General features: G+C 42.7%; 1 protein-coding gene across 2 annotated transcripts in view; it reads right to left on the reverse strand.

The window, feature by feature from the left end:
- The window catches only part of wipi2 (WD repeat domain, phosphoinositide interacting 2), a 60,355-nt gene that overhangs the window by 4,344 nt on the left and 30,851 nt on the right, over positions 1-25,160 (reverse strand). The window contains exons 2-11 of one of the 2 annotated variants that reach the window (XM_070901282.1): positions 24,660-24,742; positions 22,240-22,409; positions 18,779-18,875; positions 17,921-18,018; positions 11,264-11,356; positions 7,140-7,210; positions 5,684-5,791; positions 4,728-4,892; positions 3,209-3,316; positions 244-291 (exon numbers count right to left, since the gene is read on the reverse strand). In XM_070901282.1, the coding sequence (XP_070757383.1) occupies positions 244-291; positions 3,209-3,316; positions 4,728-4,892; positions 5,684-5,791; positions 7,140-7,210; positions 11,264-11,356; positions 17,921-18,018; positions 18,779-18,875; positions 22,240-22,409; positions 24,660-24,742 (1,041 nt within the window). The remainder of the gene's footprint in view (positions 1-243; positions 292-3,208; positions 3,317-4,727; positions 4,893-5,683; positions 5,792-7,139; positions 7,211-11,263; positions 11,357-17,920; positions 18,019-18,778; positions 18,876-22,239; positions 22,410-24,659; positions 24,743-25,160) is intronic. The other variant, XM_070901283.1, reaches the window with a different exon arrangement.

The following is a 25,160-nucleotide window of genomic DNA, read 5'->3' on the forward strand; positions in this document are numbered from 1 at the left end:
TTGACATCCTTCCCAAAGTGTGGTTCCCAGAATTGGACACAATACTCCAGCTGAGGCCTAACTAGTGATTTATAACGGTTTTAAAACTGTTGGTCAGAGACAGTGGGAACAGAGAATTTGAATTTTAATCTTCACATATGGATATTTGCCTTTTTAAACTTTTAGGATTATGTGCCAAGTCGGGATAGAAACACTTAATAAATCAGTTTGCAGTAGCCCCTACTTCAGGAGAAACTCTCTAACCTGTGTGAAATGTCCAGTTTATGTTGCAGGTTCACAACCAAACTGAAACTGACCAAACATATTTCAATTAGAATCGTTAAAACTCAAAATAAATAAAAGTATTAAAATCACATTGGTTTGCGCTCGATTCCCATCTATTTATATTCTTCCTCTCTTCTCTTCCCCAATTCATCATCGATGCTACACTTTGTGCCTTCACTTCTTGTTTTTGGTACCAGCATACTATCAATGCAAACACTGCAGGTTTCCAGTGTGGAAGAACCGCTCCCGGACCAGGGGAAGCTCATTAATAATGGTACGCCAACAAATGTATTTGGTATCAATTCACCTGGTGCGTACGTGTTTTATTACACGAGTGTCAGTTCAAAACTTGCAGCTTACTCTCACGTCTGCCCACAAGTTAACTTGTGCAAAGTGATTTGGTAGCTTGAACTACAATTAAGAGCAGGGAGGTTATGCTTAAATTGTATAATTCTTTGGTTAGGCCACAGCTGGAGTAGTGTGTGCAGTTCTGGTCGCCGTATTATAGGAAGGACGTGATTGCACGAGAGAGGGTGCAGAGGAGATTTACCAGGATGCTGCTTGGAGTGGAGAATCTTAGTTATGAGGACAGATTGGATAGGCTGGGTTTGTTCTCGTTGGAATAAAGGAGGTTGAGAGGAGACAAAATATTGAGGGGCCTGGACATAGTGGATAGTAAAGGCTTATTTCCATTGGTGGAGGGGTCTATTACGAGGGGGCATAGTTTTAAGGTAGTTGCTGGAAGGTTTAGAGAAGATTTGGGGGGGGGGGGCTTCTTTACGCAAAGGGTTGTGGGGATCTGGAACTCACGGCCTGGAAGAGTGGTGGATGCATAAACCCTCACCACTTTTAAGAGATGGTTGATGGACACTTAAAGTGCCGTAACCTGCAGGGTTACGGACCTAGAGCTGGTAATTGGGATTAGACTGGATAACCTCTTGTTGGCCGGCGCAGATATAATGGGAAGTACTGCAGGGAATCGAATATAGTCGGGGTGATCTCCTGGACTAGTTTCGATCGCCTGGATGGGTCAGAGAGGGATTTTGCCAGATTTTTTCCCCCCTAAATTGGCCTGGGTTGTTATCTGGTTTTTGCCTCTCCCAGGAGATCGCATGGCTCCGGTTGGGGTGGAGTGTAGAATGTTTTAGTGTAAGGGGTGTCGCAGTTGTGTGGCGCGGACTGGTTGGGCTGGCTGCTCTTTATCTTTCCGCCATTGTTCATTGGTTTATATGTAACCTTCAGGGCTGCTGACCCAAGGCCGTGGTTGTCGGCCAGCACAATGGGCCGAAATGGCCTCCTTCTGCGCTGTAAATATCTATGTTTCTAATATGGAGGATTTTGTCAGTATTGGTCGGTGAATAAAGCAAGCAGCTGAGAAATCTGGGGAGAACAGTTCTACCTACTGAACAGTCGACAGCACGTCTATAATCTAACATCCTGAGGTAGATTTCCATCTGCACAGCCGGGGCAGTAATCTGCCAGAGGGGATTACCCATCATTTATAGAACCTGCCCGATTTTCATCCCATTGAAACCAATGCGATGAAAATCAGGCGGGCTTTACAAAGGGAAGACAACCCAATCTGCCTGTTTGCAGCCCAGGTGGTGAAGATGAAAATCTACCTGAGTATTTTAAAACACAACACATTAAGGGGGTACAACTGTTACGATGAGAAACACATTCAATGAATATTCATGCGTCTGAAATGTACATTTAGATTGTTTTTCCAAAGGCTGACATTCTACCCAGATTAAAGTTCTCTACATCTGATTATTTTTGACGGAAAGTCACACGGCAATAGATCTATAAAATCACTCAGTTAAATATGCTAAGATGTGTTTGCCGCGCCAATACTTAAAAGCTCAGAGGGTCTGAGGCATTAAACCACAACACAGCCAAAAGTAAACATATTATCGCATTTGTCGAACTAGTACATTTCTCTGTGAATGAGATTAGATCTGTGTATTAAACACAAGATGTGGGCAAGGTAGTATTTCTAGAGAACTAGCATGTTATTTCCTGTGACTTATAATCATTCCAATATAAAAGCAAAATACTGCAGATGCTGGAATCTGAAATAAAAATAGAGAATGCTGGAAACACTCAGCGGGTCAGGCAGCATCTGTGGAGAGAGAAACAGAGTTAACGTTTCAGGTCAATTACCTTAAATCATCAGTTTCATTTTCCACAGATGCTGCCTGACCCGCTGAGTATTTCCAGCATTTTCTGTTTCTTTAAATTTCTAATCATTCTAAATCTTGTACAACAAAAGTTGATTTTACTTCATAAAGGGACATATACCAACACAATCCAAACTGTTGCCAAAGTAAAATAACCAACAATTTCTACTGAGTTTCCTACTGAAGACAGTTGCTCAACAGCATTGGGGAAATGACAAATTTGTATGGGGAAAAAGTATCACTAAACGCAGCAAAAAAAATTAAGCAAAATATTCAGGCCCTCCCAAAAAATTAGCAAATCAATGATGATGATTGCCCAAGTCTCCCAATCATTCACCAGTGATTCATTTCTCCAAATGTTTCTTTACTGTCTCATGGTCAGTGCTGTAATTCTTGTACAGCTATTTCATTTACATTACATGCAGCATGTTGGTGAGTCAGTTTGAACAGGCACTCTACGGCAGATACAAACAATGAAAGTTCAGCTTCTGCACATTTACCGGTGTCTAGAGAAGGAAGATGGCCTCAGTCTTATGTGAGAAGTGTGGTAAGTTTTTACTGGATCTGAAATGCAGGGTGAGAGTACATCACTTTTGCAAAAAAAAAAGCTAGGTCTATTCGCTGCCTCGGACGTTTAGGTGTTCCACATTATCAGTCAATCGCACAAATATAGGTTTCAGCTTACGGCTAAATGTTTCAAATAATCACTTCATGCAGCTATCCCTAAAGGTGTGCTTCCAGAAAGCTGGTGCCGTGTTGCTTACTTGTGCTGTTTCATTAGTGTGCACTCGCCCCCTTCCTGTGGGTCCAGGTTATACATGTAGAGATAACCATCTGCTGCTGCTACTAATAGCCGAGGAATCTTCTGAATTCTGGAACAGAACCAAATGTCAAACTAAGATAGAAGAAGCTGTTTTGATTTTTTTCCCTCCTGCTTCCTGGGGAAGTGAAGAACATATATAACATTCACTGCTTGACATTTGTTCAAGTAAAATGTAGCTCATCTTTCCTTATTTATCCTCTTTGATTTCTGTCTCGCACATCTTTCTTTTCCAAACCTTCTTAATAAAAACATAAGAATTAGAAGCAGGAGTAGGCCATTCGGCCCTTCGAGCTTGCTCTACCATTCAATGAGATCATGGCTGATCTTCTACCTCAACTCCACTTTCCCGCACTATCCCCAAATCCCTTGATAACCTAAAAATCGATCAATTACTGTCTTGAATATAGTCAATAACTCAGCATCCATAGCCCTCTGGGGTAGAGAATTCCAAAGATTCACAACCCTCCAAGTGAATACATTTCTCCTCACCTCAGTCCTAATTGGCCAGGCCCTTATTCTGAGACTGTGACCCTTGGTTCTAGGCTCTCCAAACAGAGGAAACATCCTCCCTGCATCTATGCTGTCAAGCCCCTTAAGAATTTCACATGCTTTAACGAGATCACCTCTCATTCTTCTAAACTCTAGGGCGTATAGGCCTAGTCTACTCAATCTCTCCTCATACGACAACCCTCATATCCCAGGGATCAACCTAGTGAACCTTTGTTGCATTCCTTCTAAGGCATGTATATCCTTCCTAATGTCCCATTTCTTCCTTTCAGATTGTTCTTTGGTTTCTTTTTTTCTGCCCAATTCTTTGTACAGTTTATTTCTTGTTTCACTAACCCAGACCAACAAGCATTGAACGAAGAACGGCAACTCCTTGATCAGACTGTAATATTGAACAATTACTACTAGCTGTCTATCCAATGTCTTTTATACAACAGGTACAATGTCCGAAATCCATAATCCTCAGGATTGAGTCCATTCCAGTTTTTAGGTTTTCCTGGATTTTAGACAAGAAAATCAATAGCCTGAAATCTGGAATCCTCGACCAAATCCGTGCCGGGTTTTGAGCGGCGAGGTCCGAAATCCGGCAAAACCCAAAATCCATCACGGATTCGGTTACAGATTCCTGATTTCAGACTTGATTTTCTTGTCAGAAATCCAGAATCCTCAACTGAATCCATGCCGGATTTTGGGCTCTGCCTCAAAAATGTCTGGTTTTCAGACAATAATTCCGGACGACTCCATCAGCTATGCACAAAATGTCCAGTTTTTAGACAATTCTGGTTTTCGGAGTTCAGGACGTTGCACTTGTATTAAATCGAGAATTTAAATAGCTTTGAGATGTTAACAGTCTATAAACATCTGTGCACTTCTTTTGTTTTTAAACGAGGTCCAAGATTTAATGCTTCCAGCCGTACCACTGTGTCCAATGTTTAGCAGCATGTTATACTTACGTTGCCAATGCACAGATATTTCTGTGCCCCGAGAAGGGCAGTCGGACTGTTGCGAATGCCCTGCCCTGGTTGAACATCTCAGTGACCTGGGAAGGCAGATAACTAGTGGAGGCCATGAGCACCTTCCCAAAATAACCAGTCCACGTGGTTGGCTCTTCCTGTGGTCTGAACAAGGAGAAGTGATTAGAAGCAAATAGAATGTGAGCAGTTCTCCTCACTGCATCCCCACCCCATACCCACTTTCAGAGGCGGGGACGGGGCGGGGCGGGGGGGGGGGGGGGCTGAATAAAGATTTAATTTGAAATCCCACATCAATTTTTTTTTTTATTAACCACATTCCCATCCCACATCATTCAGCATTTATTGACTGCAATTAGGCAACCTGAGCCCAGAGCCATTTCTGAGTCAACGGCTGGAAGGTGTACCACAGTAATGGAACACAGGAACAAGGAATAAGCCATTCAGCCTCTCGAATGGCTTACTCCTTGTTCTGCAACTGGTGGCAAGCCCCTTTATTTTCTCCCTCCACTGGCAGGGAAGCCTGCATAAGTACGCATACCTTACATGGGAAAATAATATCCAGGCGTTAAAAATCATCACACAGTAAGTGTGACAAAGATATAAGCAGGATATGTAAATTAATGATCACTTGCGTACCATATTCTGGAAAGTGTTTCAAACTAGTCATGATGAACGCAACACTGCTGTTCTGATGGCGTATTAGGGAGAATTTTTCACTCATGAGCAATGTTGCCGCTAACTTTTTTTGCGTGAGGGGTTCCGTTAACAGGCTGCGCGGCCCATTCAATTTCTTGCGCGTGCGCAGTCATTTCAACTATAAATGCGTTGAGCGGCCTGCGCGGGACCTCCAGATCGAGCGCAGCTGAACGAGAACATCACTCATGAGGCTGGTCAGTCAATTTCATCGACTGACAATTATTTCAGCGTTTACCTACTTTTCTTTTTGCATCTCCAGTTTGAAGATATGTACCGTCTCTGTGTTACTGGATGCAGACAGAAACATTCCATCCATACTGAATGCTAGTGAACAGATACTCACGCACCTAAATGATAAGAAACAAGTCTCAGCAAGGAAATGAGAACCTGCTCATCAAACTCACTGGAGACTGGAAATTAATGTCAACAACCTTATGATACGAACACTTAACATATTTAATATCCCAAATTCCTCTCTATGCTACTTTCCTACCAAAATAACAGAGAATTTGACTGGAAGTCCATTCCAACACTATGTGACCCGAATGCAGTCGGACCCCGATAGTAGTCTTAAATATACTAGTTTAAACCCGTGTCCCCTTTCCTGCTCTTTCAATTTAACTCCGTAACATTCCAGATTTACCTTCTCCCTTTGTTTTATCTGAAATACCCAAGATCACTTTCCAGAATCCTTCCTTCTAAGCTAAAAATCTCAAATTTCTTCAGTTTTTCCTCATAACTTATCCTCTTACATTACAACAGTGACTACACTTCAAAAAGTATTTCATTGGCTATAAAGTGCTTTGAGACATCCTGAGGTCATGAAAGGTGCTCGATAAATGCAAGTATTTCTTTCTTTCTTACACTAGGGATCAGTCTCTGCCTCTAGCATTTGAATATTGCCTCTGAGCCTCGGTGACCAGAATTGGACACAATACTCAAGGTGTGATGTGACCTAGAGCTCTGAACAGTTTAATCACAACTTTCTTGGACTTGTATTCTACTGTTTCGGCCATTTAGTTCAGCGTTTGATCGTCTGCTCTGTATGGTTTGGGCATGGATCAATTGGACATGCCCAACACTGATCTATTGGACATGCCCAGCACTGATCTATTGGACATGCCCAGCATTGATCTATTAAAACACCTAGATGAAGCTGGCGTCAGCCGATGTCAACGCCAGCTTCATAGGGCGCAAAGCTGGCAGGCATCCGCCGCCGGGGCACCCCTTAAAGGGGAGGTCGTTTGCGCTGTGGGCCGTCATATTTTTCTGTCATCCAACGTTTCCGTCGGCCCGACAATGGCACCCCCTGCCATCCTGCAGCCTGGCACTCTGTTTTGGGTGCCGGGCTGTTGGCCCGGTCAAGGGCGTCCCTGGTGGCCGCCAAACGGACTGCCGACGGGGCGCTGGGCTCCGGAGCTCTGTACTCAGCACCTCTCTACCACCCCGGGAGCACGGAGCGCTTCCGTTGAGGGGCAGATGGGCTAAATTCCACGCCAGGGGTGGAATTTCCGGGCCGGGTGATGGAATGTCCCGGCCCCGGAAGGTTACCGCCTCCAAACGGAGCGTGGGGCAATTTCACCCCCATAGCACCAAGCTCACAATTCATTTCTCCTAACCCAACATAATTCCTTTAACATTTAATTATTGTTGACATACATAACCGTCAATTTAACTTTGTCCTTGTTTTCTTACCTCTTAACCCCCCTTCGGAATTCAAAGAGTTTCTGTCCCTCTGGAATGGAGAACACTCGGATTACTGTTCCCTGCAGAAACAGGCGACAGAAACATAATCAGCAAAAAGCAAAAGTTACACGAAGCAAAACTGATTCAGGAAGGAAAGGATTAGTCAGTAGTATATAAACCTATTTACAAAAATAAATCCATGGTTGTTCATAAGATGGAGTGCAAAATATTGTTTAATGAAGGCAAATATCCTCACTTACATAGAGCACAGATAGACTTTAACAGCAGCATGAATACAAGGTGGTTGAACAGCAAACAGGTGCAGAAATGCATTGCACTAGAGCGGTAATCTATGTGTATGCAACCACTATGTCCTATATGGCAACTTCCTGGTCTTCGTGAAGCTGCCACAGGCAAGGTGCTTTTCCACAGGGAAGGAAAGTACACAGGTAGGCCAGTCACACTAGGCCATTCCCACACCTTGACGCAGGTCACACATGCGATAAGGCCAGGAATGGCTCACCTGCCTGACCTCTAGGCCAAGGAATGGACCCTCTTAATTTAAATTTTCCATCACACTTTATGCTTAAGTATTTATAATGGAAGAATATAAAAGGATACAGGGAACGACTAGAGGAATAGGATTAGAGTAGACAACTCCAGCTGCTGGTTTGGTGGTGTAGTGATCATAATATTGGATTAGCACCCAGAAATTGCATTCATAATCCAACCATGGCAAGTCATGAAACTGAATTAAATAAATCTGGTAAAACTGACAGATTGTTGTAAAAATCCAACTAGTTCATTAATGTTCTAAGAGTACTAGACAGCCATCAAGTCAGGTCTACACAAAACTCCAGGCCCAGTGTGTGGACAATTCTTAATGCCCTCTGCATTAATGGCCTATGAAGCCATCCACTTTGTGTAGCAAAAACAATTGCTACATTCAAGAAGGTGGCAGTAAGGGCGGACAATAAGATCGCTTTGCAGAACACTTCCGTTCAGTTCGCAAGCGTGACCTTGAGCTTGCATGTCACTTTAATTCTTCGCCCCACTCCCACTCTGATCTCTCCATCCTCTGCCTCTTACACTGTTCCAACGAAGCTCAATGTAAACGCGGGAAACAGCATCTCAGCTTTTGTTTCGGCACTTTACAGCCTTCTGGATTCAGCATCAAGTTCAACAATTTCAGACCATAACCCCTGCCCCTATTTTTCTCTCTCTTTCCCATGGCAACTGTTGATGATCCTGCCATTTCCATTTATACCCTATCTAGATTCATCTTTTGTTTATTAACTTGCCCCATTATTATCTCCCTTTGTCTCTTAATCTCTCCTGCCTTCCACCCGATCACAGACCTTCCCTTTTGTTCTTTCCCCCCCTCCTGCATCTCTAACTTTTTCCAGTTCTGACGAAGGGTCATCAACCAGAAACGTTAAACTCTGTTTCTCTCTTCACAGATATTGCTGAGTATTTCCAGCATTTTCTGTTGTTATTTCAGATTTCCAGCATCTGCAGTATTTTGCTTTCGAATAAATGCTGCCATGCCAGCATTGCCCACATCCCAAGTATATAATATATATATGTATTTTTTTTTAAAAAGCAGCAAGCACTGATACAAGAACAATGGGCCAAATGGCTTCCTCTCGTGCTGTAATTTTCATGATTCTACACTGACATTTTGCAAAGCTCTTGGTTTAGGGTTCAACGGAGATTTCTTAAAGTGGAATTAATTTAGCCACTTCTAGAACTTGAATTAAGTTTAAGCTGAGATTTTAATACATAATAATATTGCATCATCAGGTGAACATTCAAGCTGGTAAGACTGCAGCAGACAGGAAGATAGAATGATTGGTCAGTGATTACTTTTTAGGAATGAGAACCAGCCAGCCTACTCAGTCTGGCCTTCGTATAACTCCAGTCCCATACTATGTGCTTCACTCACTGCCCTCTGAAATGGCCTACGGAGCCACCCACTTAACTAGATATATACAAAAATGTCAGCTACTAGAATTGGTGAATTTCCAGGGGTCTTAATTCTCATTAGCCACTTTTAATAAATACAGATAACAACTTGTATTTATATAGCGGCTTTAACATAGTAAAACATCCCAAGGCATTACAAAACAAAATTTGACACCGAGCCACATAAGGAAATATTAGGACAGAAATGTAGGTTTTAAGGAGCATCTTAGAAGGAGGAAAGAGACTAAGAGAGGCAGAGATGTTTAGAGAGGGAATTCCAGAGCTTAGGGCCCAGGCAGCTGAAGGCACGGCCGCCAATGATTGAGTGATTCAGATTGGGGATGCTCAAGAGGCCAGAATTAGAGGAGCACAGATATCCGAGGGCTGTGGGACTGTAGGAGATTAGAGATAGGGAGGGGCGAGGCCATGGAGGGATTTGAAAACAAGGATGTGAATTTAAAATTGAGGCGTTGCTTAACTTAAATGAAGCCAATGTTGGTCAGCGAGCACAGGGGCAATGAGTGATGATTGGGGTCTTTGAAACCAATCATTCATGGATGGATTTTAGGGACTCAACAGCTGGGGCTTAATGGGTTGAAGTACAACAAACTAGTTCAATGAAAAACAGAGTGTAGCACAGTATTCAGCATAATTTAAAGTTGCAACAGTCTGATATAACTAGAATAACCTGTCTTGCCTCTAGTTTATTAGCTGAAATTATTCAACACAAAAAGATGTCCTTGCATATATATGCATGTGTGTATGTATGTGACTTCCTTTCTGTTCTTGAACCCGATAACTCTCCGAGATCTCTGCGTTCCTCCAATTCTGGCCTCTTGAGCATCCCTGATTTTCATTGTTCCACCATTAGTGGTTGTGTCTTCAGCTGCCTAGATCCTAAGCTCTGGAATTCCCTCCCTAAACCTCTTTCCTCCTACAACACACTTCTTAAAAGCGTCTTCCTCTTGGACCAAACTTTTGGCCATCTGCCCCAATATCTCCTTCTATGGCGCAGTGTCAAATTTTGTTTGATAACGCCCCTGTGAAGTGCCTTGGGAAATTTTACTACATTAAAAGACACGATATAAACACAAAGGGCCCAAGTTTCCACATGATTTGCGCCTGATTTTTAGGAGCAACATTTGGAGAACGGACTATCTTAGAAATCGCAATTCTCCACATTTTTTTTTTCTGCCGTTCTAGTCAGGTAGAACAGTTCTACTTTGGAACAGAATTTTTTCTTCAAAAGGGGGCGTGTCTTGATTTCAAAGTTTCCACAGTGAAAACGTACTCCAAACTAACTTAGAATGGAGCAAGTGAAGATTTTTGTAGAACTGAAAAAACCTGTTCTACACATTAAAAAATCAAGCTCAGGTTACAAATTAGGCGTCCAGAACGAGGTGGGGGGGGGGGGGGGGAAGGGAAGTCATTAAATTCTATAATAAATCCTTATTTATACTTCTAACAAATAAATCCAATCTGAATAAACATTTATAAGCAAAGAAAAGATTAAATAAACCATCTTCCTACCTGTGTGAAAGTGCTTCAGCCATCGTTCGTTCCCGCAAGGGGGGGGGGGGGAGCCGTTCCGTTCGTTCCCGACGGCGGGCGGGGGTGGGGAGGGAAACAGCTGCCTCAACTTTGAGGATTCCTGCACCTTCTCACTGCTGCAAGAAGCCTCAGTGCTGATGTGCTGATGGCAATGTGCTTTTATTAAAAAATGTTCAAAAATTAAACAGCTACAAAGAACTACAAAAATGGCCGAGTGCCAATGTTTCCTTCACACTGCGCGTGCGCGAACGCTCCAATGCGCACGCGCAGCGTTGCCGGCAGGAAAAAAACTAATTTAAATGGCACCCTCCCCCTCCCACTTACAAAATCGGCGCGAGTGGTAGGCTCCGCTCCCCTGGGCGCCGCGCCAAACAGACATGGAGCTGCAGGGCGCTCCAGACTCGCGCGTTTTTTTCCGGCGCCGTTTTCGGCGCGAAAAACGGGCGCCCAGCTCGGAGGGGCACCCGTTTTTTATCGTGTGGAAACTTGGGTCCAAATTGTTGCTCTTGTTTAGCCTATCCAAAAATAACTTATTTCTGCATCTCTAATTTTTGTGAGCAAATAATGGTAAAACTCACTATGCAAAACATGTTATACATCCACCTCAAATAGCTTACCTTTTCAGAGGCTGTTGCCAGTTTCGTACCACTTGCATCAAATGCCAAGGCAGCAAGGGGACTGTCATGAGCTGGGATCATATTAGCAGCTCTCTTTAAAAACAAAAAAAGCGAATAAAAAAATGCTGTACATAAACATTGTTAACTGAGCACTAAAAAGGTAAAACAGAAATCCATCCTCTTTTGTGCACATAACCCCAAGGAGTGACAGCTGACAAGGAGGGTCAAGTAGGATCTACAAGCAAGGGAGTGAATAATTCAGAATCTCATCATGCTGAAGATCAACTATATGATCAATATCAAAGCATTTGCTGATGTCACAAAGGCCTTCAGCTCATTACCATTACACTCAAGGACCATGAAAAGATTGTATACCAGATATTTGAATTTTTCACACTTAAAAATATTCTATTAACATAATTTTTGCAAAAGATTGTAAGTATGCAAAACAACACTGGGTGCAGAGGATCTTTCAAGCTTTAACAGATCACCCGAAGTCACGGATCGTGCAACAGTACTGCAACTCAACCCCTACTCATCTCAAATGTCACATGTACTATAACAGCACACACAAAATCCAGAATAACTAAATTTGGCTGTTTGGTTTTTTTACATTGTGACAACATACACCATCAAAGGGGCCCATTGGACCAAAGCAGGACCTTCACTTGTGCAAAATGGTTATATTTGATTGAAACATCACAGAAACAGTCCCAACATGTTGATACAGTTTCTTCTTTATGCATCAATTGTAATGTGTACTGTGGAGAACTTTGCTTTGCTGTAGACTGATACCCAAAGGAAATGAAATTGAAACCTCCAATTCAGAATTATTAGCAGCCACCAGAGAGGATAAAAGAGAATATATGCTCATTCTATCTGTCTGGGTTGATTTCAACCTTGATCAATGTTCCCTGTAAACTGCGCTTTGTTCTGTGCAGCCTGTTGCATTCAGTGTGTGGTCCCTTTAAATTTCTGCACAGGCACGGTATTTACAAGGTAAAACCTTGCGAGCGGCCTGTGCGGGACCTTGCATATTACTGCACGGCCGCACACACGCACAGCTTAGAGGAGACAGTGACCTTGACCTTAAATTGGCAATGCTTTAATCCACTATGTTGTCCTGTACAGTTAGAATACAGCTTTTCAGCATGCCAAACTCCAAATGAACCACCACCACCCCAATTCTAGGCCTCTCAGAATAGTCAGCTGGGTCAACAGACAAATGTAAGGCTGATTCACACCCACTGATAACTGGGCAATAAACTCCCAGAAATCCACCTCTAATAGCATGGTTAGCATCAAAAGCAAGAACATCTCTTAATGGATTACACTCAAATTCCGTTTACAAAATAAAAGCAGTCTACCAGAAGGAGCCTAAATCAGGTGAACGAACGTAGTTTAAAATAAAAACAATTTTACTCAAATTAAACAGCAATATTTAAGGAACAGAGTATGAAATCTCTACCAGATGTTATCAAACTTAAATACCTGTACATTCTTATGTCAGCTGCTATACAGATTTCTGATCACTGGAAGCCTTTATTCTATAGATTTACAAAATGCAGCAGTGACCCCTAGCAATACTGAAAGGGTAAAACACAAACTTTTTCCATTTTTTTTTTAAAAACAGATGGGCTTTTCATTTAAACACTGGTTGAGCCAGTGCAATAATGAGCAGAGACTATGACCCCAATTTTAACTCCAGGTGGATTCCTCGCTCAGACCAGTGTTAAAATTACAGTCGGGTCTCAATGGTGTAATTGGGCCGCAACATGTTGGCTCCCTGCTGCCTGCTCAGGAGAGCAGATTAAAACTGCAGATGTTGGAATCATGGCAGCTTTCGGACAGGTAAGAGCCAGGCTGATTTTAACTGCCCACCTGCCAGGTTTCTGCTGAGCGAGTAGGGTTAAAATCGCCCCCATTTAAAATCACTTGCACAACATGGAAGGAGAAGCGGAGTGAAGAACAATTTGGCTACGCATGTTTAACATTTTACGTTGTTTGGTATATCTGCCAAATGGTAGGATGCCCTTATCAGAAAACAAAGTGATCGAAATGGTTTTGTCTCTCTGGGCTGCCAGAGAGTTAAGAGGCAAAGACTCTGGATATTTACCCCTCATAAAAAAGAAAATAAGGCACACAGATCACTCAGACTAATTTCTTTGTAAATGAAAGAGCCCAACAAATTAGATATGGGGATTCGGAGTAAAAAGGAACAAGGTTGCAGATAGCTTTACGCATTAATTGAGTAATCACCCTTCTATTAGTTGGAAAAATGATAGATAATTATCGGTAGTTTTGGGAGATAACATTACCACTAAACTTGCAATGACTTAATCGAATCTTCGGTTTCTTGTAACTGAAGGTAAATTTTATCAGGTAAAGGTATTTTACATGTATTTTCATTTTTGTATATACAGTAATGGTGAAAGCCAGACAGTCTGGCCTTTCCCACAACACCTTTACTTGTGTTCCCAGTTAGACAATAGTTTCCATAAACTCAAACCCGCATCTTTATCCTTTACTATATTGGGTGTTGTGCAACCCAGATCTAATATGTAACCCTGATTATAGTAAATTACTTACTGGGGAATATACAGGGTGCCCACCATTTTCATCCATCACTTCAGAAGTGGAGTGACAAGTTTTAAAATATGTCCGTCGTTAAAACAGATTCTTTTAGCAAGTTCTTAAAAAAGACACAGGCCTAGAAATTTGACGGTGCCATGGCCATTTTTCAGGCGCTAAACGAACACCTGAGCTTCCAATATGGTAGGCAGGAAACACATGCTCATGATTAGCTCGAAGTGTGGTCACAATATTGGTGCAGTTAATCGGCCTCCTATATACAGATGCAAGGGTCCAACACCCGTTTGAGGCCCCATCTGCCATTATTGGTTTGCCCAGAGGCTGCTGGCTTCATTAAGGAAAACCAGGTGTACGGCCAGGTCCCATAAAAAGGACCACTGCAAGCCGCCACCAAAAAGGCAAGTTCGTTAAAAATACTTACATGACTGTGGAGCCGGGAGGAGTTCCACCCGAACCCACATTAAAACGGCATGGTGCTGCCAGCTACCGCTCGAGCTCCCCCCCCCCCCGCATCACAAACTCGACTCCTCCCAATTGCCACCACTACCAGTCTCCCCCGCTCTCCAGGGCCCTTTAAGGATTTGCCTGAGGGGCAAAGTATCAGCCTGATCTTCGAGGTGCCCGGTTACACTCATTAGGTGTCTACGGCTCGCCTCGGACCTATCCATTCAGGTGGAGGGGTGACCAACTTTATTAAGGAGACTGTCTGATCAGAATCCAATCAATCGAATTCTGGCCAGCAGTTCGGGTCTTTCAAATGTTAAAAGCATGCCAAACCTGTTGGATCATTTTAACGCTGTTCTTGGAGCCAAGGCATTTGATATTTAAATCTCAAAGATAAACAAGCCAACACACAGTCAAGCATGTTTTTCATAGACTTCAACAGTAAGAACACATTTGCCAAGTGGGACATAATTCTTGCAATCTTGTGTGCAGGATCGTGCCACTCATGTGTTTGTGTGCATGTTTGTTCTTGTCCCTGCGCATACACATGAATAAACATGGACTGTTGCTTCACCCACAGACAAGCATCTCATCTTTACAAAAAGGTAGTGTCCTCCAAAAGTCTCAGATTGCACAAGAAATATTTAATGTGAAGGTATTTAAACTCAAGGACGATCTTTATACTGATGGTTTCTTACTGGGTTTTTTTGCTTTTGCATAACTATACATTTTGTAAATAAACGCAACTACAGGTTGAAGCTCCCTTATCCATCACCCTCGGGACCTGGCCTGTTCCGAATGAGGGATATTTCCGGACAAGGGGAGGTCACGTGTTTTCAGTGTGTGTGTGTGTGTGTGTGTGTGTGTGTGTGTGTGTGTGCCCCTCTCTGTCCGCCCTCCCCCTTTGGCTGGAACGACTGTCAGTCAGACAGTCAATCAGTCAGTCAGTGTGGTGTGGGTGGGCCCCAAGGGGTTCTAGGTTTCTTTCCAGTAAGTGTGTGGATTTTCTGATTTAATTAAATAATAAAGGAAAGTTATCACCATTGTGCCAAAAAAGGGAATGGGATGGGGGGGGTGGGGGGGGGGGGGCGGAGGGGAAGGGGGAAGAGAGAGATGAGTCAGAGTTTTGCGCATGCGCCACCCGGTGGCCGGGAATGGTGCCGGATGAGCGGTTGTGCCGGATAAGCGAATCCCGGATGAGAGAGGTTCAACCTGTATTAGTTACAGTCGCAGTTATATGGGCTGTGTTATGTATGCAAAACCTTGTAACCAGCATTTTACCACTACCAGAGGGCGCATCTGCTGGAGCCCCAAGGAATCCCAGCATCCCTTGGGAGCTTATAAGCAAGCCTCCCATGCTGTGCCAGCACTGTAGTCAGAATAAAGAGACTAAGGTCACACTTGTTCAAGTCTACAGTACTCAGTCACATTGCTTTATTTGAGACATAACAGACTGAATGTGGTGTTTTCCATCTTTCAGATGGACAACAGCACAGAGCAGGTAATCCACAGGCCTCCAACACTCAAGATAGCATTAAACAGGTAATTGTTCGTCCTGCGGCCTGCTATGCATGACACACAGAAGATTGTAAATTTCAGATTGTAGCAATTGTACGTGCACTTGTGGAACCTGCCTTTCTGTTGTGACTCTCAAGTAAATATTTCAATACAGATTTACCCTAAGTTTTAAAAGTTTAAAAAAGACAAAAAAAAGGATTTTTTGTGTCATATATGCAATTAAAGAAAGATGAGATAACAGGAACTCTTTAGTGAGATATGTTGGGTTTCCTTTTTAGCGTTCTGCCACCATTACACCGAGCATTATGGTACCCGACAATCTGCCATCAAGCCGCAGATAAGTCAGGACATTCTCCAGCTCAACAGCAAGACCAAAGACATCCTGTTCAGTCTCCACCGGAAACAGACCTCTTAGCCCCAATTCCATTCCCCTTCCCAGCAGCTACCTCAGGCTGAACTCAACCATGTGTAAACTGAGTGTCCTATGTGACTCGGAGCTGAGCTTCAAGCTGCACAGCAAGGCCATGATCCAGATCGCCTATTTCTACCTCCATCCAAACCTTACTTCCACTGCTGGCAAGATCCTTATTGACGACATCTTCAACTCAAGATTCAAAATTTACCAACACTCTCCCCACTAACCTCCCAAATTCTACCTGACACAAACTACAACTCATTTAGAACTCTGCTACCTGCTTGCTATCCAAAGTTCTTCTCCCTTATCCTTGTTGACCTTCACTGGTTTCCTGCTCCCAACACATTAATTTCAAAATTCTCGCTCATATTTGTAAATCCCTCCCTGACATTATTTCACACCACAAAAGCAACCTCTTCCGCCCTACATCCCATCTTGAATCCACTGCTCCTCAGAATTTTGTCTACTTTGCAATCCCTTTCGCTCTACCACTAACAGCAGAGCTTTCAGCCATCATATATATGCCCTCGGAAATTCTCCTCCTCAACCCCTCCGTCTTGAATTAACGTCGCCATCTTTAAAAGCATCCAAAAAATCTTCATCCATTGGTTATTCCTCTGCATAACCCTCCTTCTTTGACTACGCATTTGCTCACCTCACCTAATCCTCTGCCATTCAAAGTTGGCATGCAGGTACAGCAGGCGGTGAAGGCGGCAAATGGTATGTTGGCCTTCATAGCTAGGGGATTTGAGTATAGGAGCAGGGAGGTCTTACTGCAGTTGTACAGGGCCTTGGTGAGGCCTCACCTGGAATATTGTGTTCAGTTCCCTAATCTGAGGAAGGACGTTCTTGCTATTGAAGGAGTGCAGCGAAGGTTCACCAGACTGATTCCCGGGATGGCTGGACTGACATATGAGGAGAGACTGGATCAACTGGGCCTTTATACACTGGAGTTTAGAAGGATGAGAGGGGATCTCATAGAAACTTATAAGATTCTGATGGGACTGGACAGGTTAGGTGCGGGAAGAATGTTCCCGATGATGGGGAAGTCCAGAACCAGGGGACACAGTCTTAGGATAAGGGGTAAGCCATTTAGGACTGAGATGAGGAGAAACTTCTTCACTCAGAGTTGTTAACCTGTGGAATTCCCTGCTGCAGAGAGTTGTTGATGCCAGTTCATTGGATATATTCAAGAGGGAGTTAGATATGGCCCTTACGGCTAAAGGAATCAAGGGGTATGGAGAGAAAGCAGGAAAGGGGTACTGAGGGAATGATCAGCCATGATCTTATTGAATGGTGGTGCAGGCTCGAAGGGCCGAATGGCCTACTCCTTCATCTATTTTTTATGTTTCTATGTTTCTAACTCCTGCTTAACAACTGTTCTATTCCATCCCCACCCTCTATAAAGCTGTGTAAAAGGTTTCATCTGTTGTTCCACGTTAATATTTCTCGTTGAGGCATTGGTGTTTCAACTGAGAAAAGAGCCAGGTAATTTGCAAATCAGCAGTGCTGGATGATAAATAAGTCACACATTAAACAGAAATCTTGGGCAGTTTTAAAAGGAACCTGTATGTCTGCTGAAAATATTTGATACATTATTTTAAAAGTTGCATCAGATAATATCGCACAAGTTAAATATATAAACACAGTTAATACAGTATTTATCTGCTCAATATGTAACTTCTTACCAGATTGATAGTATCGAAGACCTGCACCTCCCCAATTGTTGCACTTCCAGGGTACGCAAGGTAGCAATTATCATTATTAATGGAAAGTGCACATAGTCCTGAAAATAACAGAACTGCCATTAGTAAGGAGTTTTATAAATATGTTAGGATTGAATATGCATTGTAATATTGGGAGGAGGAGAGGGAAGGGGGGGGGGGGGAAGGGGAGAAGGGGGGGGGTGCTAAATTTACACACTTCTGAACTAAATGAACACAAATATGAATAGCGCAATAAAACAACGCAGCACAACTTCTAATTTATCCAAGAGAATAAAAAGCTTAACAAAGAGAACCACCTTACTCAATCAGGCCACTGCACTCAGTGAACTCCCTCAAATCCCAGCAATAAAGATAAAAATTAAAATGGCACAATTTAACAGCAGTAATGGAAGATACAAGACAGTACAACAAAACATCATTAATCTGAATAGTGCAATGTCGATTTTATGTATGAGCAGCAGTTGCCTATGGGTTTGGGAGACTATCTGCTTGGCATTTTCTTTTTGCTAGTTTTTCTACCTGCTGCTGATTAGCAGCTCTTCTGCCTGTTCAGTAACATTTGAGGTGGTCAGTATTGTTCATCTCAACAGTGATTTGTTGCAATTTTATGAATATGATATTTCAGCCAAGTGGGGTGGATCATTTTCCCAAGCATTACAGATGCATGCTGGACACCATTTTTAATTTAATAGATTAATTACTGTTGTTGGCTAGAAAATATATGCTGATGGCTCGAGAAGAAACCTGGTACATAAAGTCAGTCCCCGAGCGCTTTGTACAATAGCTGGTGTTTGCTGGAAGACACTCTGCAGGAATTACCTGTGGGGTTTGGCGGTGTTTCCCGGATGGTATGCAGTACTTTCATATCTCGGATATTGTGAATGTACAAGCTCTCTTCCAGGCATACTATCAATCTCTACAAGGGAGGAAACAAGTCAATATTAGCCTTGGAGAACTAAAACAGCATATTTATACCACAAAACAAAAATATTAATACCACTAATATTTTAAAATCAAAGAATTGGGGTAGGGGGAGCAATTATTAAAAAAAACTTGCATTTATATAGCGCCTGTCACAACCAAAGTGTTTTAATGCCAATTATGTACTTTTTGAAGTGTAGTCACTGTTGTAATGTAGGAAATGTGGCAGCCTATTTGCGCACAGCAAGCTCCCACAAACAGCAATGCGATAATGACCAGTCTGATTTTTTTTTTTTAAATGACGTCGACTGAGGGATAAATATTGGCCAGGACACCAGGGATAATGCCCCTGCTCTTCTTCAAAATAGTGCCATGGGTTCCTGAGAGAGAAGACGGCGCCTCGGTTTAACATCTCATCTGAAATTATTCGAGGATTGAAGCGAAAAATGTGCACATTTTGAAAGTTACAAAGTGCTTAAGGGGTTAAAACTGTAAAGCAGCCCTCTACAGACATGTGGATCTCAAGAACATCCTAAACTGAACGTAGAATTCCAACATAACAGATCTTTTTTTAAGAATTCATCTGTGCCACAAAATATTCCCGATGCAGCATAAAACGTTCTCCTAACCACTTTAAACGTCAGCATGCTAAATGTCATCAAGCCACTGTCCAATTTCACCTAGACAACATTGATTCAATCAATGTCCCATACAGTACATTTTTAATGCAAAAGATTTTCTAGTACTTTTGTTTAGATTGAATCTATTATTAAGTAAACTGTGGCATAAAGAGAGTTGAAGGCACCACACATATAGTGTAACTTCTAAACAGCAACAAATGTAGAAGCACTTTATAAGGGTCAGCAATCAGAGGACACAGATTTAAGGTAACTGGGGGCAAAAGAGCCAGAGGGGACATGAAGGAAAAAAAATGACGCAGCGAGTTATGATGATCTGGAATGCACTGCCTGAAAGGGTGGTGGAAGCAGATTCAATAACAACTTTCCAAACGAGAAATGGATAAATACTTGTAAAAGGAAAAAAATTGCTGGGATATGGGGAAAGAGCAGGGGAGTGGGACTAACTGGATTGCTCTTTCAAAGGCAGGATGGGCCGAATGGCCTCCCTCTGTGCTGTACCATTCGATGATTCAATGCTAAGATAGAAACTTCATCAGATGATACTCAAGAAACACATGACCCACTGTCCCCAGTACAATCGGAAGGTTATTTGTGTCTTCCTTTGTGAAGACAGAACCGAAGTATTTGTTCAATTGGTCTGCCATTTCTTTATTCCCCATTATAAATTCACCTGAATCCGACTGCAAGGGACCTAAGTTTGTCTTCACTAACCTTTTTCTCTTCACATATTTATAGAAGCTTTTGCAGTCAGCTTTTATGTTCCCTGCAAGCTTCCTCTCGTACTCTATTTGCCCCCTCTTAATTAAACCCTTAGTCTTCCTCTGTTGAATTCTAAATTTCTCCCAGTCCTCAGGTTTATTGCTTTTTCTAGCCAAATTATATGCCTCTTCCTTGGCTTTAACACTACCCTTAATTTCCCTTGTTAGCCATAGTTGAGCCACCTTCCCCGTTTTATTTTTACTCCAGACAGGGATGTACAATTGCTGAAGTTCATCCATGTGATTTTTAAATGTTTGTCATTGCTTATCCACAGTCAACCCTTTAAATATCCTTTGCCAGTCTATTCTAGCCAATTCACGCCTCATACGTCGAAGTTACCTTTCCTTAAGTTCAGGACCCTAATTTCCGAATTAACTGCGTCAATCTCCATCTTAATAAAGAATTCTACCATATTATGGTCACTCTTCCCCAAGGGGCCTCACAACAAGATTGCTAATTAGTCCCTTCTCATTACACATCACCCAGTCTAGGATGGCCAGCTCTCTAGTTGGTTCCTCGACATATTGGTCTAGAAAACCATCCCTAATACACTCCAGGAAATCCTCCTCCACCGCATTGCTACCAGTTTGGTTCGCCCAATCAATATGTAGATTAAAGTCGCCCATGATAACTGCTGTATCTTTATTGCACACATCCCTTATTTGTTGTTTGATGCTGTCCCCAACCTCACTACTACTGTTTGGTGGTCTGTACACAAATCCCACTAGCGTTTTCTGCCCTTTGGAATTCTGCAGCCCCACCCATACCGATTCCACATCGTCCAAGCTAATGTCCCTTCTTACTATTGCATTAATTTCCTCTTTAACCAGCAACGTCACCCCGCCTCCTTTTCCTTTCTGTCTATCATTCCTAAATGCTGAATACCCTTGGATGTTGAGCTCTCAGCCTTGGTCACCCTGGAGCCACGTCTCCGTGATGCCAATTACATCAGACCCGTTAACTGCTATCTGCGCAGTTAATTCGTCCACCTTATTCCTCGTATTGAGGCACAGTGCCTTCAGGCTTGTCTTTCTAACACACTTTGCCCCTTTAGAATTTTGCTGTAATGTGGCCCTTTGTTTTTTGCCTTGGGTTTCTCTGCCCTCCACTTTTACTATTCTCCTTTCTATCTTTTGCTTCTGCCCCCATTTTATTTCCCTCTGTCTCCCTGCATAGGTTCCCATCCCCCCTGCCATATTAGTTTAACTCCTCCCCAGACAGCACTAGCAAACACTCCCCCTAGGACATTGGTTCCGGTCCTGCCCAGGTGCAGACCGTCCGGTTTGTACTGGTCCCACCTCCCCCAGAACCGGTTCCAATGCCCCAGGAATTTGAATTCCTCCTTCTGCACCACTGCTCAAGCCACATATTCATCCGAGCTATCCTGCAATTCCTACTGTTTTTAACTGCACAGATTGTCTATTTGCCAATGGTATACAGTTCCGACTCAGCAAATTAATTGTTTATGGTCCATGGAAAGACAGAATGCAGCAAAATATTACAGGAGCAGTTCAGCAACAGGGATAGTGGGTAGGGCTGGAAGGCACCAGCGCTCGTGGCAAGACAAGTGATGGGCAGGAACAGAAGAGGGGGAAAGAGGTTAGACACACCCGCAGTTGGGCACAGAGGGAGGCTCAAAAACGGTGAGTGTTGGGCAAGAGGACAATTTTTGCACATTTTGGGTGGGTGATTCTATGAAGGACATCACTACAGTGCATCCACCTTAGAGATGAAGCTGGGAGGACTCATGAAGAGGCATGTAAATGAATATGCAAGCTTAAACATGACGAGGTGTGACAGACATATGATAGGAAAGTGCTACAACATAGTTATATTTATAGGAAGGTGTATGCTTATGCAAGATTTTAGCAATATAGGATATATTTTGGAAAGACTGATTCCGTAAGCCCTGCTACCACTCAACAGGGGGTTTTGAAAATTTTTGCCATGGATCCTCACCTGTCTATTTAGTTTAACCGCCAGGATTGTATTGGAATAACTGTAGTTGCAGATCTCCGTTCCTTTCTTAAAGTGACAAACCTTCAATTTTCTGGGTGCTTTAAGGCTCACAATAGCTACTAGACTGCTGGAAAACAGTCGTTCCACAATACATACATCTTCTGTGTCAGCTGTATATAGACATTAAGGAGAATAAAAGTTACGTTAAACAAATCTGATGACATTAAAAAATTCCTGAAAATTAAACTTATGCAGCGAGGTATATTTAACTGTAGCTCACTCGGTTGAATTGAAAAAAACTCCCCTCTCCAAAAAAAAGACATTCCTTTACTTATTATTGCATATCAATTACTAATCACAAGAATTTTATTCATTAGGGCATGTGCCACAGTCAGTTAAAACACAAGTCTGAGTCTAATTTGTATTATATTTATATTATAGAAACAAATCTGCCAAGTCAAAGAATGCATTGTTTTATATTATAATTTTTTCCCCATTCAGATCATATATAGACGATAAAAGTTTTGCATCTAGCACAGGTTCATTACACTGTGTTACAGGTGAAAAATGATCTTAACAGCCCGGCACCTCATCCTGGTTTCTTCTAACTGGGAGCCTACAATTTCCAATTTAATGATTTCCAATCCACTTGAAGAATTTACAAGCATCTATAATTCCATGAATTCCCACTGGGAATACCTGAGCGCTGAGTTTGAAGGGGCAGGCCAGATTATCAACTGAACTAACAGATTTGATTCAGAGAAGCCAGAGGGAAATTTAGTATAAGTGGAAATGCAAGAATCATGTAGGAGGGTGTTTTGTCGACTGGGGTAAAAATGCACTGCTGGGCAAAACTGAAGCTTTATTCGGCATCTAAAAATTAATGCTGAACCTTAATCTGGGACTAACTGATGCAGACCAGTGGCAAGAGTCAGAGTTATGCTGGCCATATCCTAACTCGCATCAAGTCCAGTTCACCCTTCACCCCTGTGCTTGCTGACCTAAATTGGCTCCCGGTCTAACAACTCCTCGAATTTAAAATTCTCATCCTTGTTATCAAATTCCTCCATGCCTTCGGCCCTCCATATCTCTGCAACCTCCTCCAACCCTACAACTCTCCGAGATCTCTGCGTCCTCCAATTCCAGTCTCTTGCGCATCCCCGATTTTCAACGCTCCACCATTGGCGGCTGTGCCTTCAGCTGCCTGGGCCCCAAGCTCTGGAATTCCCTCCCTAAACCTCAGCGTCTCTCTACATCCCTCTACTCCTTCAAGACGCTTCTTAAAATCTACCTCTTTGGCCAAGTTTTTGGTCATCTGTCCTATATCTCCTTATGGAAACATAGAAATTCACAGCGCAGAAGGAGGCCATTTCGGCCCATCGTGTCCGCGCCGGCCGACAAAGAGCCACACGGCCCTTGGTCAGCAGCCCTGAAGGTTACATATCAACCTATGAACAATGAACAATGGCGGAAAGGTAAAGAGCACCCAGCCCAACCAGTCCGCCCCACACAACTGCGACACCCCTTGCACTGAAACATTCTACCCTCCACCCCAACTGGAGTCGCGTGATCTCCTGGGAGAGGCAAAAAACAGATAAAAACCCAGGCCAATTGGGGAAATGTGGCTCAGTATCAAATTTTGTCTGAATACACTCCTGTGAAGCACTGTGGGAAATTTTACCACATTAAAAAGGTGCTATATAAATCCAAGTTATTATTGTTTGCAGGGATTGTGGGACTGGAGGAGGTAACAGAGATGGAACAAGCCCAAGTCTTAAAGGGATTTAAATACAAGGGTGAGAATTTTAAATTTGAGGCAATATGGGACCAGAAATCAACGTAGCTCAGTGAGGGCAGGTGACGGGTTGATGAGGGAATGGGATAATACTTGATGCGGGATAGAATGTAAGCAGCAAAGCTTTGGGTGTACTGAAGTTTATGGAGTGTGGAAGATGTGAGGCTGGCCAGAATGAGGTGACAAAGGCACAGATGAGGGTTCAAGGGAAGTTGGGCCGAGGTAGGAACAGAGCCAGGCGATGTGATGGAGGTAGAAGCAGACAAATTTTATTCATCTTCCCACAACCACTTCAGCCCCACCCTCCAAGCCCACAAACTTCTGTAAAATGCAATGGTTGCAATTTCTACAGAGGCCTATTTAAAAAGAATATTTTGTTGGTTACGTTTGGCATCTTCCCCCCCCTCCCCCCCACAATGAGAACTTTGTTGACACAGCATGTCTGGAATGGTCTAATTAACTCACTGCCACCATTTCCACTATCCAGAAAGAGAATATATCCCTCGAGGTGGGTAATTGGGCTTTTATTACAATGGTACAGTAATGAGAAACAATGCAATTTTTACATTTACACTGCGATCTGACAAGTGTTTTGGACAATCACAATCCAATTTGGGTCACTTACTGCATTCATAGATCTGTTCCAATTTATCCACCGATGAAAGGGAGAAAAACTTGTAGCCAGATTTGGTGCCAACAGCGAGGGACCTGTTGTTAAAAATAAAAACAGAAAGATTACTCTCAATAGGGAACTGAAAGCGGGTCAGTTTTAATCAACGACATACTGCTCAAAAATAACAGCTACTTTAACCTAATTAAAGAGATGAGGAGAGGACTTTTCCTGTTACATATTTGGGTGGTCTCCACATTTTTTCTCAGCCCCTGTATCTTGGTTCACTCTCACAGCTGCCTTTAAGAATAATTAGGCTTGATATCTAGATTAGCATTCAGTAACTTCCCCAGCATAATAAACAGAACAACCTTTCCGCTAATTATTTTAGTAGCTGCAAGTATTCTATGCCTCCATAAATCATTCTCTCATCCTCGATAAGTGATACACCATCACATCAGACCTTGTTTTAGGCTTAAATGATTAAGCGAATTTACTTAACAAAAGATGAATAAG

The sequence above is a fragment of the Pristiophorus japonicus genome, chromosome 15 (assembly GCF_044704955.1).
Source record: "Pristiophorus japonicus isolate sPriJap1 chromosome 15, sPriJap1.hap1, whole genome shotgun sequence".
Taxonomy (NCBI): Eukaryota; Metazoa; Chordata; class Chondrichthyes; family Pristiophoridae; genus Pristiophorus; species Pristiophorus japonicus.